At 42.9% G+C, this 16,467-nt stretch overlaps 1 protein-coding gene across 2 annotated transcripts in view; it reads left to right on the top strand.

The window, feature by feature from the left end:
- Positions 1-4,027: 4,027 nt before the first annotated feature.
- Positions 4,028-16,467, top strand: part of LOC310879331 (electrogenic sodium bicarbonate cotransporter 1-like) — a 94,257-nt gene continuing 81,817 nt past the window's right edge. For both annotated transcript variants that reach the window (XM_083793920.1, XM_083793921.1), the window contains exon 1: positions 4,028-4,432. In XM_083793920.1, the coding sequence (XP_083650046.1) occupies positions 4,410-4,432 (23 nt within the window). In that variant the 5' untranslated portion in view covers positions 4,028-4,409. The remainder of the gene's footprint in view (positions 4,433-16,467) is intronic.

A 16,467-nucleotide genomic window follows, 5' to 3' on the forward strand; every position in this document is an offset into this window, starting at 1 on the left:
CCTGGAACAACATATTTTCAAATGGAGGTTGGCGGCCAATTACATATAATGTTTGGGGTCTTTGACATGAAATATTGAGCACCACTGATATAGAAACATAGGTTTCTATATCAGCCTAAATGGGTTAAAGAAGCGCTTTGTAACTTTCCTCTTAAAGTTTCCTATTCAAGTGCTGTGATCTTTTTTTTAGCTAAAGCCGGCCTGCTTGTTCGGAGGATAAATTGAATCTTGACCATCAGGTCAAAATCTGTGTCTTTGACACAATCTAAATGTCTCAATAGAAGAGAAGGGAGACCAAATACAGACACCCCGATTGAAAGTGAAATTTGGTCTCCGCATTTGACCCATCTCTTGGAGCAGTGAGTTGATTTGACCACCAATCCAACCCATTGATGCTGAGTACCAAGCAGGGAGGCATTTGGGTCCCTTTTTTTTACAGTCTTTGGTATGATCCGGCCGGGGATCGAACCTCCGACCTCCCAGTTTCAGGGCGGACACTCTAACCACAAGGCCACAACCAGACAGTGTATGAACTGTTAAATTGTACAGTAATCACAAAAATCACATTATATTCATTTCTAAACGTCACATAGTGATACGATAAACAGGAATACGTTAGTTCCAATGATCCAAGCTGGAACAGAATCAATTGATTGATCGTTAAAATAAATATGCTCTGATACAGGAAAGGTTGAGAACCACTGCACTAGACATGTACCTGTATTGGTACTGATTATTAAAGGGACACCCTTTTTGCAAAAAAGATTATATCTTAATGACGTTTAGAAGATTTAGAACACTTTCCTGGGGGTCTTTATGTGTGTAATATGTGGTTTTAGATATTTTTGATTTTAGCAGTGAGCCCCAAGTGTCTGTGATGTCATGGACACTGGGCTCACTTCCTTCCTGGACTACAATTCCCATAATGCTTTTGGTGCACTGCTCCTCCTTGTGGATAGGGGGAGGGCTGTCTTGAGGGTGTAAGCACACTTGAGATTCCATGCGTGGCCAAAAGCCGCTCGTTGCGGGCGTCTCTTCTGGGTTTTTAGACAGCTGGTGGATGGAAATGAAGCTCCACCCACACGGCAGAATGCTGCGTCGGACAGATTCCCGCCATCCGCCAGCTGTCTAAAAACCCGGAAGAGACGCCTGCCGCTCGGAGGCTTTTGGCATCTTCGTGACGCTCAGGTGTGCCTGCGTTGTTACTGAGACAACATGTAGTCCTGGAAGTAAGTGAGCGCAGTGCCCATGACATCACAGACACTGGGGCTCACTGCTAAAATCAAAAATATCTAAAACCACACATTACACACATAAAGACCCCCCCAGGAAAGTGTTCTAAATCTTCTAAATGTAATTTTATTGCAAAAAGGGTGAAGTGTATATTATTTTAAATTATTGGATCAACAGCAGTGCCTTCACCTTTTTGAGGTAGTCTTCAAATGCTTTCTCTAATATGTTGTTGTTGTTGTTTTTTTAACTCAATGTGTGTGTAACTGTAAATGTATACATGCAGGTATAAACCAAATAGTTACAAAGTCTGAAATTCATCCACTTTTAAATGTTTTGGCCATTTTTAATGTGTCACAGCACGTGTAGTAGCTGTCCTGGAAATGAGATCTGTGAAATAAATTATTTTGGAATAAGTATACACTCTGAGGTTTATTTAACGTGGTGTTTTGAAATGTGTGACGTCAAAATAACGAATACCGGAAGACTCGACCCGGTGCTTGGCCGTTTTTCCTCCCGGAATTGTCACCAGTGAGGGGGATAACTTTGTAATATGCTATTGGCTGTTTGTATTCTTTTTGGAAAAATATAAAAAGATACTCCTGTAGAAAGGCTATATTATTTTACTTATATTGACCCTATAAACAATTTAGTATTATTTAGTATATGTAAGGTTTTGCACACTCAAATGGTACCTCGTCAGATAATCCCCACATATCCTACAACAACTTCTGTGAACAGACTTCAATGTAGTAGATTTTCATAAATTATATTTGTACTTAGGCTGTCTGCTGTCATGAAAGTTTATAGTTAGAGAAATTCAAAGTCCAGCCGTCTGCTGTCCAGCCTCTCCCACCCCTCACTGGGGAAAATTCTGGGAGTAAAACAGAAACGGGGCGAGTCATCTTGTTACCAAAATAACACCAGCAGAGAGAGAACCCCATTCACTATAGAACCTGTCTGTCAAGTGCAAAGACCATGCCAGTCCAGAAGGTGGCGCAAGACTCTGCAAGGGATCACATTCACCTAGTAGGTCTTATTATTGGGCTATAATGTACTGTATGCTGCAGCAATCTGTTTCTCAACATTCCTGTCTTAAATCTGCCGGCCTAATTAATCAGTGGTTATCAAACTTCTTCATGTAAAGGACCCCAAAATTGACAAGGACCCCCATTTTTTAAAAGATATGCCTGCAGGGACCACCCCATTAGAGACCCCATGTCCAGCAGTGATTCTCAACCATTTTAATTTCAAGGACCTCCATGTATGACATGCATTAGTTTACGGAGGACCCCCCCCCCCCCCCCCCCCCATTTAGTGGCATTTCTATCTCTGGGACCCCAATTTATATTGTAAAACAAATGTTTTTACTCTGAGAGTGTACAAATTAAGGGTCCATTTGCTCCCTATCTATCATTTAGCTAGGGACCCCCATCAAACCCTGTACACTCAAGACAGACACGCTTCATATATGGCCAGTACAGAACTCATTCCATATGTTGATCTGACCCCCCCATGAAAACCAAGTGCTCTAGATCCCTAAATCAGGGCAAGTGTCTGCATGCCGTGGCACCCTACCATGCCTTGACTCAAGTCCAGTGGTGCCTCCGAACACTTCATCCATTCTGACCTGAGATCAGATTCATACGAGGTTTCCACTGGACACACACTGGTCTGATTAACCCATTCTGACCTGAGATCAGATTCTAGAAATGTCAGTCGCTCTTCGATTTTTCTAAAATAGCAGACCTACAAGCTCGTATCGCGCCACTCGGTGGCGCGATATGAGCTTGTAGATCTGCTATTTTTCAATAGCTAAAGCATAACATGATGCTGACACCAAAATGGGTGCCCGTTCAGAATGGGTTAATATATATAATATAATAACATAATATTTGGAGTCTCTTCACCAAAAACAGTGCAGGTCGCGTGCACGCCACCTCGCCGAGGGTGACGGCAGACATGGTTGCTGGGCGAGCGCTGGCGCTTTTTCATGGGGGGGTCAGATCAACATATGGAATGAGTTCTGTACTGGCCATATATGAAGCGTGTCTGTCTTGAGTGTACAGGGTTTGATGGGGGTCAAACCCTGTACACTCAAGACACGTTGCATAATAAATGATAAGTTGTGACCAACTTGACTTGACACAAGTAGAGTTTGTCCACCACTGGATGTGAGCCAGTTGAAGCTCTTGGCAAACAAAAGTTTACCCTTTTAAAATATATATATATTATTTATCCATGCAGTTGTCTATCTATAATGGTCAGCTGCAATACATATCAGTGTTCTTGCAGTTGGGCCTGTAAATCAGCCATATGGACACTTTTAATATAATTCCATTGGCAAATATGCGCTATAATATAAGTGCAGGTGCATTATATAATGTATATCTTTACACATACATAATACAGTAGGCTGTTGATCCATCTGCACAAGTTGTTGCATAATAAATTGCTTTGTTTTACAAAACACAGAACATTGTGTGTTAATTCCTTTACACACACACACGCACACACACACACACACACACACACACACACACACACACACACACACACACACACACACACACACACACACACACACACACAGTCACACACAGAGAGAGGGGGGGGGGAGAGAGAGAGATGTGATGATGGCATCATTAGAGCTCAGTCTCTACTTTTTGACCTTCACCTCCTCCCACTTGTGTCGCGTCGCGTCACGGTTGGAGGAGGGAGGGAGGATGGTTCTTTAAAAATGGAACAGGACACGCTGCCTGCAGACTGCCTGGTGGTGCACACACAAACGCACACGCACACGCACACGGCTCCCTCACACAATACAACAACTTAACTTCTCTCAGTCGCAGCATGACCAACAGTTTAAACCGGGCGCGATAATATGAGTCTTCAGCGTTTAAATGTAAACATACTTTGGATATTTATAGATAATAATACTAGCGCTTTTACACTAGTCCGACCTAACGAGTCCCACCTAACGAGAGGAGGAATCAGCTGGTGATCTTGCAGGTTTCAAAAGCGCGTAAATCAAACACAACACCGTGTGTGCAGTAGTTTATTCTTTTTATATTTTTTATTTTATTGGACCAACACAAGACGAGATCATTAAGAGGACTGGACAAGCTGGTAACGACTAGTAGCCTACTTTGGTACATCTTTCAACTAAGTTTGACGAGATGAGCGCGGCGGACAAAAGCAAGTGAGTTTCCCCGGCGTTTGCTTTCCCCGTGGAATGTATAGGATCTTCACTTTACACACACCTATTTAACTCTGGTTGTGTGCACAGTGTAACCAAATGGACCCTTTAACGGGTCCATTTGGTTACATTTTGCACGCTGTCCGAGAGCTATACAATCTATATGTGAATTTTTTTAGGCTCATGCATGCTGTGCTTACTGCTTAGTATTGGGTTACATGTGACATCTGGTAAACCAGCCGTACCGGTATATAGCATTGTACTTTGTAAACGACACTTACTTAGCAAAGTTAGCAGTAGGCCTATCATATTCATATATTATAATATTGTCATTCATGATTTAAGTGTACAAACGATATATGTTGTTATAGATTTAGCAGCAGCAGCACGTGCTGCAGCTACAGTATGACTGCCTGATGGGCTGAGCTGTTGCTAATCTGGTCCCCAGAGCCTGTCACAGTCAATTAAAATGACTGTGACACTGTGTGACACTGTGTCTAATAGATCAATGCTTCTCAACCCCCTTTCATATGCAATAAAGGACCCTATTTAGTCCACTGACTGAGTGACCCCGTCCCTTTGATTGAGATTTATTAGTCTCTCTGACAAACCTTAGAATATGTTATCTTTTTATTGTTGGATATGGTTGTGTGACATATGAGTCCATGTCACCACATGAGGCAAAAAATAATTAACTGTTCTTCTCATTGTTGTTCTCTTGTAAATTAAGTAATTATAATACAATGGTGATATTTGGTAACCTACACCAGTGGTCCGGAGACCACCAGTGGTCCCTGAGGAGGTTCCAGGTGGTCCCCAGCTAAATGATGGAGAGTTGGTAACCAAATGGACCCTTGAAGATCCTTAACTCTTGAGAGCGTAAAATGAAACCAAATGGGACAAGAGTTAGATTATTGTTTTAAACATCTGCATTACTTACGTAAATTAACAAGATGCCTATACACTATGAGAGAATGTAGATTTTTATATATTTAAAAAATATTATACAATTATTTAGTTTTGGTAATGAGAGGCTAAATCTCATCAAATGGTGGTCCGTGTGGCTCAAATGCAGAATGAATAATGGACCTTGATGTGAAAAAGGTTGAGAACCACTGCCTACATGGCAACCCCTGACTCACACATGGACCCCATGGGGCCCTTACCCCATTCTGACCTGAGATCAGATTCACATACGAGGTTTCCACTGGACACACATTGGTCTGATTGACCCATTCTGACCTGAGATCAGATTCTAAAAAAAATTCAGTCGTTCTTCGATTTTTCAAAAATAGCAGACCTACAAGCTCGTAGCGCGCCACTCGGTGGCGCGCTATGAGCTTGTAGATCTGCTATTTTTCAATAGCTAAAGCATAACATGATGCCAACACCAAAATGGGTGCCCGGTCAGAATGGGTTAAAGTTGAGAACGACATTGTTGCTTTTTTGAGGGGCGCTAGCCCCTCCTAATATACAGCTTTTGTCCCCACAAAATGTCCGCAACACAAACATGAAATGCCATTGACAATGAAGAGAAAATGTATGTCGTCTTGTCCCCACCCACACGTAGAAATTGGGTCAAATATCCGCCAAATATGACACATTTGTGGCAACAGGCATTTTGATTGGCCAGTATGAGATGATGTACGATGAGAAGAGCGCCCGTCACTAGATTTTTATTTTATTTAGAGCAGTGGTTCTGAGACCGTTTTGGCTCGGCTCTGGTCAACCCCTGCTGTAAATACATTTTGGATCCCCTGTCTGCACCACTGAAGGACATTGTTGTCGGTACATAACGTAGATAAATGTCAATCTTTCCCCCAAAGATACAGTTTTGTCACGAGGAGGAAAACTGGAGAGAATATTTTTTTCCATTACTAGGACAGAGTAGACTGAAAATAACTTTATGCTTGTTAAACCACTAAACCTCAGCATTCCTATTCTGATGAGGAGAACATTCACCAAAAACATTCACTATTTTTGGTGAAGAGACTCCAAATATTATGTAGGGTGCCACGGCATGCAGCCACTTGCCCTGATTTAGGGATCTAGCACTTGGTTCTCAAACATTTTCATGTCAAGGACCCCTAAATTGGCATTATTTTGCCCAGGGACCCCCATAAGAGAAGATTTTCACGGCTCTAGTAGTGACTCTCAACCATTTTAATTTCAGGGACCCTCCCAGTTTGACATGCATTAGTCTACGGAGCCCCCATTGAATGGCATTTCTAACTCTGGGACCCCAATTTATATTGTAAAATCAATGTCGATTTAACGGGTCCATTTGGTTCCATTTGTACACTCTCTGGGTTGGGTTACATTTGTTTCCTATCTATCATTTAGCTGGGGACCCCCTGGAACTCTCTCAAGGACCCCTGGGGGTCCCATGACCCCATTTTGAGAAACACTGATCTAGAGAGAACTAGGCTGGCACATGTAAAGATATTGCTCAAGTGCTCAGGTGATGTGGTCAAGTGTGTGTCACACACACAGTGACACACAGTGACATCCCCAAAAACGTCTACTTCATATGCAGGCCTGCCTCCTATACTACTGCAGGTCAACACGAGTTCGCATATTGCATAATGACCTGGATGACTGTTCCGCGATGATTGTTGACTTAATCTGTTAAATCTGTGTTCATTCACAAGTGGATAAATGAACTCTAATACAGTGGTTCTCAAAGTGCTGTCCTCCCTTGGTGGTCCCTCCCCCCTAGCTACATGATTGATAGTTGGGAACCAAATGGACCATTACAGGGTTGTACCTCTGAGACTGAACAAATGGAAGTAAATGGACCCGGTTACATTGGGTTCCTTTTGTCCTGTTATTGGGGGGGGGGGGTCCTTGAGCTAAAACATTTGAGAACCACCTGGCCTACGGATGCTCTCTTTGCCCCTTGACAGAAGCCAGTGAATGTGAAGTTAATATATGAATCAAATGCATTGTCTATGGCTGAATTGTTCTGGATGAGGCATACTGCTAGAATTGCCCAAAGCCTACTGTATGTACATTGAAATTGAAATTTATTGAAAAGATTTCCAGCACAGGATGAAATCCTCTACGCCAGACTCACAACAGACATAAATACATATTAAAATTCACAAGTACATACATACATAAATACATTCGTATTCTTTTTTCTTTTTCTTTTTTTGTACACTTTAAAACAAACCATGTTCATGTGGACCCGCCCTCTTTGGTTTTTTCTTATATCTTATACATAATACACTTTAAAGTCCCGTATTTACCAGTCTATGACCTTACAAGCCAGCCCTATAGTTATACAAAAAACCTTTTGTTGACCAAAATCTGTCATCAGTACTGTATACATCGTCACTGTGGGGAGAAACCTCTTTACTCTATATCCCTTTCGTAAATCCATCCCTCCATCTTCAACCGCTTATCCGTAGTCGAGTCATGGGGGCACCAGAGAGCTCCAGACTTCCCTCTCCTTTCGTAATTGAACGCCCTAATCGATCATGCGACAGTGTTGCACAAAAGCATCGAAGGTAGCAGTCCCACAGGCCTTTTTTTTTTTTTAACTTGTAGATCTGCTGCTTTTGCTATTTTCTGAATTTCAATCCTGGTAAGTAAAGGTGCGTTCAGACTCTGATTTAAATATTCGCCTCGGTTCGTCCCGTTTGTTCTGCGCCTGCAGGTCGCGCCGCACCCGTTTCACGGCGCTCGTGCAACTGCTCGTCTTTGTATAGACTTACTATAGTAATCGCGCCGCTCTAACCATCCAAGTCTAAACTCACCTTAACAGTTTTGGACAGTTTTCACCCGATAGAGACGAACGTCATGATCTAGTCTCAGCAGGTGTGTGCGCCCACGCGCTGTGTGTGTGACTGTATGTGTGTGTGTGTGTGTGTGTGTGCGTGTGTGTGTGAACCTTTCACAAGAGCAAGGAATTGATGCGCATTCTTCAATGCCTTTGTCTTTTTAGAGGGATTATTATTATGAAATGTCATTAGTCACAGCGCTGCATGTGATATGCTAGTGTGGCATGCATGCTTTTTGTCTGGCGTTTCCTCCTCATATACTGTCTGCACCTTGGGTAGTGTAGGCCGGGGATTCCTTCCTGGCTGTCGCATGAATGATCTTTTGTGCCTCGCAGGACAGTCAGCAGATAAGCGTTTTTTTTCTTTTCTTTTTTACATGTTTCTTCATCATACCTGTTGATCCGTTCCAATGTTCTTTTCAAGTCAAGCCCCAAAGTAAAGGGCACTCATTCCCAGTTCCCATTGTTTAAAGTATTGTGTAAAAAAAGGTTCCCCAATGAATGGGCCTATACTTGAGGTGTGTAGACCTGCACACCTGACCCTTGTTTGTCAATCATCAGTCACTAATTGTACTTGTACTGATCCTGCGTGCGCGCACACACACACGCACACACCGCTGATTTTCCTCCAAAGCAGTACTTGTCTTCAGATTCCTTTATTTGCCATTGTGTAAAACATACTGTAGGAATTTGTTTTGACAATTGTTATGGAACATAGTGCAAACATGTCCGGTGTCGTAGTGCCGGTGGTGACAGTTTGTGGCCGGCTTTTGTAACATTTCGGCAGCAGCAACCTTCTTTGTACTACTTGTCAACCGCTAGTACAGGAAGCACCATGGGCTAACCACCAACCGCTAGTACAGGCAGCACCTTGTTTTAGTACAGTCAGCACCAGGGTCCAAATGGCTCCATGGAAGACTAGGGAGCAAACAGAAGTATAGTTGATACAGCATCACAATCATTTTAAGTTAACCACTTTATCCATGAAAAATGGCAGATATACAAGATCACAGCCTGTCACTTTGTGCCACACTGAGAGCTTGCATATCTCTATTTCTTTTTTTTACTTTTTCATTTTCTTTTACACAAATCTTCTTTTCTGGGGGTCCCTGCCTGTACAAAATCTTTTCAAATGGGGCTCTGCGGCCAAATGCATATTGGCAGAGGGCAGTGGATCTACAAGGCAAGCACACACCGCGTCATGCCGCGTTGACATGTGAACTTGAATTGTTATAATATAGTTGGTTTTTTTGGGGGGTGGGTGGACTACTTCGCTAGGGTTTATGTGGTTATGCTGGTCCCCATTTGATTTCAAATGGGGGTCCGTGGGCTAATTAGTGTCAATTTGGGGGTCCTTGGCATGAAAAGGTTTGAGAACCACTGCTGTAATGATCCTGATCCCTGGAGAGCTGAACCAGTGTCCTCGGCTCTCCGTTCATAACAGCAGGAGGGCTTTACTGCGTCCTGGAGGAGTATAGTGGGAGGCTCACAGTAGATTGAGGACCTACTCGGATCTTAGACCCAAGTAGCCTAAATGTAACAATATACCACAATATAAAAATACTAGTAAAACACCTGTATTCATAATTTAAAAAAGGGAAGATACACAGGCTGTGTCACGCCCATGTTTTAATAGCTGAAGTATAAAATAGGGCTTAAGTGATTCATAATCTAGACGTCAAATAATTGTAGTGGAATAAAAAGTATATTTGTATTGCCTAATGAGATGCATTGGAAGCACAAAACGGTATAACAAAATGGAAATAGTATAAAGTAAAGTGTAAGTGCCTTTAGCGTTTTATTTAACCCATTTAGACCTGAGGCCGATTCTTAAAAAAAAAAAGAAAAAGTTTCACCAGGGCCAACGTTCAACCACCAATCGCCTGACCCTCACTCGGGGTGAGAGCGAGCCATAGCAGGAAATGAAAAACGAGATTCTCTGCAATAACGACGGAGTCCAACTTGTGGTTTTCAACCAGTGCTCCGGGGACCACCAGTGGTCCTTGAGGGGGTTTCCAGCAGCTAAACGATGGAGAGTTGGTAACCAAATGGATCATTATATAGATCTTTAACTCTTGAGAGGGTAAAATGAAACCAAATGGAACCGTAAGGGTCCGTTTGGTTTCATTTTGAGGGGGTCTAGTAGGGGGTCTAGTAGGACTATAGTAAATAACGTAATCACCCTAAATCTTAAAAAAAAAAAAAAAAAAAAAAAACTATTTATTTAGCCACTTGTTCAAATGCCCCCGCCCCCCTGTCAAAAATAGCTAAAAACGAAAGAATGCAGCAAATGGCTTATTTTGCATTCTCATCTTTTACTTTCTCTTACAACCTAAAAACATGAACCCTGGTTGAAAAAAAACTAAATTTGTCCGTTAAGTACTGCCATAGCCTAACAAGTTGCTGCAAATAAATATTAGGCATTCAGTGTGTGTTCTCTGTCTACAGGTCTCCTTGGGGGCGCGTCAGCGTTGCGCTGCATGATATTTATATTCCTCAAAAGTGTCCTTGTTGCCACGCAGCCCTCAGCAGCAGCAGCACGTAGTTACTGTAGCACGGTCCCAGGAGGTTGACTGTACCTGGCTGGTACAGATTTTATGAAATATTACTCATCCTTGTTCCTCTGTAAGGACGTACTGAAGGCCTGGACCGATATACATGTACATGACCTGTTTTTATAGCAGCTCCCAGTCGGCTACAGCAGTGATTCTCAAACCTTTCAGGCCACATCACCCCCCCTCAAAATAATCATATTTGAACTTTAGTTCAGATCTGATCTGATCACATCCATCATCCATCTTTAACCTGTGGCACCCTTCGTTCCAAGGCTAGTGAGTCAATGTGTTTCCTCCAACTGCGCCTTCGTCTGCCCCGGGGTCTCCTCCCAGTGGGACGTGCCTCGAGGACCTCCCTAGGGAGACGCCTAAGAGGCATCCTAACCAGACATCGAGACCTGGCCAAAGCATTTCCGGGGGTCCCCAGCCAAAAATGTTGAGAACCCCTGCTGTACTGTACTTTTCATACTGTACTGTACTGTACAAGCCCTCCTCCCAGGCCTGTGTGTGTGACGCTGCGCAACAGTGCCACCCAGTGGTATTGCTGAGGTGTTTCAGCTGTCCGTGCTCGGACGGACAGTCGGACACAGCCAGCCAGGGACACGCATAGCTACATACCGTAATGGAACGGAGGCACCGCTCAAAGATGGTGTCAGTCAGTCAGTCAGTCAGTCAGTCATAAAGATTGAACTTGAGAAACCAAATCGTATTTGCCTATACAGTCTGAAGAAAGCCTTTTACTCTGCCCGTTTGCCGGTTGTGGTCAGATAATGGTTTCTTTCCATTTCCTGAAGCGGACGACGCACAGAGAAAGGGTTGACCTACACTGTGTCGGTTACACCTCAAGGCACCGTTGTTGTTGTTACTGCATGGGGTTGGTCGAGGCAAAGGCCTTCACAAAGTCAACACAAGAGACACTGTGACTAATTGTGTGTTTGTCACACAGATGCAGTATAAAGGGAGATGCAGGTACGGACATTGTGTGTGCACTACTGCACTGTGCACGTATAGTACCCATTTTGACCTGGGAACGATTCTACAAAATTTTGTAAGAATCGCTATGAAAAAGCTATGTTTCTATGTCAGTCGTTCTTCGATTTTTCAAAAATAGCAGACCTACAAGCTCGTAGTGCGCCACTCGGTTCAATAGCTAAAGCATAACATAATGCTAACACCAAAATGGGTTAAATAATGGTTGATGCCGAGTCTAAACCTTTTACCATGATCAAGCTTCAAGTGCTCCAGTGCTCAAGCTTCAAGTGTTCCAGTTTTGTCAGCTCGTTTTATTTTTGGCTTATTTATATCACTCAACACGTTAATGCTTATCGTGTGTCCTGCTGGATGAGTTCTCTCTGCTGGTAGGATGGAATTGGTATCCCGACCTGAAAATGTATTTCATGTTTACTAAAGAGCTAGAGAGACTGTTGTTAGTTACTAACTGAGTATCACTTGCACCACCTTTTAATTGACCTCGTAATGAAATATTGAGCCCACAACCCACTAAGGAACCCCTTTTGGTGCAATATGTTATACTTAGCTATTGGAAAAATAGCAGATCTACAAGCTCATAGCGTGGCACTCGGTGCCACACTACACGCTTGCTATTTTCTTTAAATCGTGAAAATGTGGCGCAGATCTTTGAATATATATTCTTTCGGAGCGCACATTTTTAGCTCATATCTTTGCTTCTGGGGGGTCCCTGGAACTACATATTTTCAGATGGGGGTCCGTGGCCAAATACAGATAATTCTGGGGTCCTTGACATGAACACTGTCACTGACATAGACATAGGATTCTTTTCAGGATTTAGAAGGTTTAGTGTGCAAATAACCAAAATAATCCTGCTGGGTCAATTTGGTTACATTTGTATGCCATCAGAGTTACAAATGGATAAATTAAAACACAGGAGGATTTGGCTGAGTGTTGCGTCAATTCGTAATTTCTTTGTCGTAGCTTTTGTATTTGAGTGAGTGACGACATTAACCCCCCCTAATCTTGTTTGAACTTTCTTTGACCTTTCCTTACACATGATATGCTGCGTGGGAACTCTGTCTATCTTTCATTGTTTTCTCCTTGAGCGACAATAGAAATAAACGCAGGGTATAAGAAGCTTAGAGGCGTACAGGTATAATATTGGCATAGCTCGACAGACTGGCACCGCGCCAAGCCACTCCTCGTCATCTGTTTGACCGGCTGTATTCTCTACACGCACAGGCAGTAGTGGAAACAGTACTCGCATGTTTTACTTAAGCATAAGTATCAATGCTGCAATGTAGAATACTCTGTAACAAGTCAAAGTCCAGAATTCACAGTTTACTCGAGTAAAAGTACAAAAGTATTGGCATTAAACTTAAAAGTTTAAGTTTTCAAATATAGAGGAATCTTTTCAAATAAATACAAATACCGGCAAACACAAATAGCTATTTGATGGGTACCGGTAACTTGTTTTTGATTAACACAATGAACAAGCAAACGAGTATACACATTCATAAAGTACACAACACGCACTGAATTTTATTTCATTGAACCATCCGAGTTTCTGACAGCTCACCATCCTTCCATTCAGAGCTTCAAACCTCCTACAGAGAAGGAAATCATGGACATAATTATGTGCATGAAAGACACAGCTGCTAGTCATGATGACGTCAGATCTAACTTAATCATTAAAACTAGAAATTCAATTGTTAAGCCTTTGACCCACATTTTCACCAAATCTTTAGAAACTGGAATAATGAAACCCAATGACCTTAACATTGCCAAAGTAGTTCCGGTCTACACATCTGGAGACCATAGTGTATTTAGTAACTACCGCCCTATTTCTGTTCTCCCATGTTTCTCAAAGATTCTGGAGAAATTAGTCTTTAACGGAATGATGGAACATCTGCAGGACCATAACATACTGTACGAACACCAATCTGGATTTAGGAAAAATTCTACAGAAATGGCTATTTTTCAATTGGTTGATAAAATTCATACTGCATTCAATAATAATGCATACGCTTTGGGAATTTTTCTCGACTTATCTAAAGCATTTGATACCTACCCTTGAGCCTACCCTTCTTATATTTATATGTTCACTGTGTTGTTTTTTTATACTGTGCTAAATAAAAAAAAAAAAAAAAAAAGAGGCAATGCATTTATGAGATTACAGAACTGTTACTTTAGAACACGTTTAAAAACATGTTTTAAATCATTACCACAGCCTTGTAGTTAGTGTCCACTGTCCGCCCTGAAACTGGGAGGTCGGGTTTCGAACCCCGGGCCGTGTCATACCAAAGACAGGGGCCCAAATGGGACCCAATGCCTCCCTGCATTAGTGGGTTGGATTGGGGGGTCAAATAAACTAATCAAATGATTCCCGAGCGCAGCTCACCGCTCCAAGAGATGGGTGAAATTGGGGGAACAAATCCCACTGCGGTAACGTGTGTGACAAATCGTATGACTTTGCCTTTGCCTTTGAAAACTCGGACACATCGGCTATACATACAACAGTAATTGCGGTTGTGTTGTGTTGTCAAACTAGTCCGATAATAGCCTGCCTGTACACAGTATTTTGCTAATAATTATGAATTTGTGGCCGCACTGGGCACTACTGGGCAGCACTATGGAGCCAGATGTACACGCTGTGTACCTCCATCTTTCTCCAGGCTAGAGATATGAATGTATAAGAAGACCATGCTGCTCTGAAGGAATGTACAGGTCTCCATCTTTCTCCAGGCTAGAGATATGAATGCATAAGAAGAGCATGCTGCTCTGAGGGAATGTACAGGTCTCCATCTTTCTCCAGGCTAGAGATATGAATGGATATTAAGGAGAGCATGCTGCTCTGTGGGAATGTACAGGTCTCCATCTTTCTCCAGGCTAGAGATATGAATGCATAAGAAGAGCATGCTGCTCTGAGGGAATGTACAGGTCTCCATCTTTCTCCAGGCTAGAGATATGAATGGATATTAAGGAGAGCATGCTGCTCTGTGGGAATGTACAGGTCTCCATCTTTCTCCAGGCTAGAGATATGAATGGATATTAAGCAGAGCATGCTGATCTGAGGGAATGTACAGGTCTCCATCTTTCTCCAGGCTAGAGATATGAATGCATAAGAAGAGCATGATGCTCTGAGGGAATGTACAGGTCTCCATCTTTCTCCAGGCTAGAGATATGAATGGATATTAAGGAGAGCATGCTGCTCTGAGGGAATGTACAGGTCTCCATCTTTCTCCAGACTAGATACATGAATGTATAAGAAGACCATGCTGCTCTGAAGGAATGTACAGGTCTCCATCTTTCTCCAGGCTAGAGATATGAATGTATAAGAAGACCATGCTGCTCTGAGGGAATGTACAGGTCTCCATCTTTCTCCAGGCTAGAGATATGAATGCATAAGAAGAGCATGCTGCTCTGAGGGAATGTACAGGTCTCCATCTTTCTCCAGGCTAGAGATATGAATGCATAAGAAGAGCATGCTGCTCTGAGGGAATGTACAGGTCTCCATCTTTCTCCAGGCTAGAGATATGAATGGATAAGGAGAGCATGCTGCTCTGAGGGAATGTACAGGTCTCCATCTTTCTCCAGGGTATGAATGGATATTAAGGAGAGCATGCTGCTCTGAGGGGGAATGTACAGGTCTCCATCTTTCTCCAGGGTATGAATGGATATTAAGGAGAGCATGCTGCTCTGAGGGAATGTACAGGTCTCCATCTTTCTCCAGGGTATGAATGGATATTAAGGAGAGCATGCTGCTCTGAGGGAATGTACAGGTCTCCATCTTTCTCCAGGATATGAATGGATATTAAGGAGAGCATGCTGCTCTGAGGTCTCCATCTTTCTCCAGGATATGAATGGATATTAAGGAGAGCATGCTGCTCTGAGGTCTCCATCTTTCTCCAGGATATGAATGGATATTAAGGAGAGCATGCTGCTCTGAGGTCTCCATCTTTCTCCAGGGTATGAATGGATATTAAGGAGAGCATGCTGCTCTGAGGTCTCCATCTTTCTCCAGGGTATGAATGGATATTAAGGAGAGCATGCTGCTCTGAGGTCTCCATCTTTCTCCAGGATATGAATGGATATTAAGGAGAGCATGCTGCTCTGAGGAAATGTACAGGTCTCCATCTTTCTCCAGGATATGAATGGATATTAAGGAGAGCATGCTGCTCTGGGGGAATGTACAGGTCTCCATCTTTCTCCAGGATATGAATGGATATTAAGGAGAGCATGCTGCTCTGGGGGAATGTACAGGTCTCCATCTTTCTCCAGGATATGAATGGATATTAAGGAGAGCATGCTGCTCTGAGGAAATGTACAGGTCTTTCTCCAGGATATGAATGGATATTAAGGAGAGCATGATGCTCTGAGGAAATGCGGATGAGCTTAAGTGTTATCAGAGGAACAAGTCGTATCCTTCCTGACTTTGTTTACTGAGTGGTTTGTGGTTTGTGGTCTGGGGAAATCTAAATGTGATTGGATCAGACTTCCTTCGGATACATGGCCAATGCATTTATTCCTTGCACTGTGCCTACACATGTTGCGACCGAAGGTCTCTCACTGTGATGCCCATCGGGGGGATTAGTGGGTCAGTGGGAACTGGGAATCAGGGACGTAGCTGACCATTTGGTTGCCCTACTCGTAGGATATTATTTTGTGCTGCCCCCCCTCCCCTCCTCCAGACGAGAGCGCTTCATGCAATTCCTCATGCAGATCGG

This window comes from Protomyctophum parallelum, assembly GCF_964188405.1.
Source record: "Protomyctophum parallelum genome assembly, chromosome: 21".
Taxonomy (NCBI): Eukaryota; Metazoa; Chordata; class Actinopteri; order Myctophiformes; family Myctophidae; genus Protomyctophum; species Protomyctophum parallelum.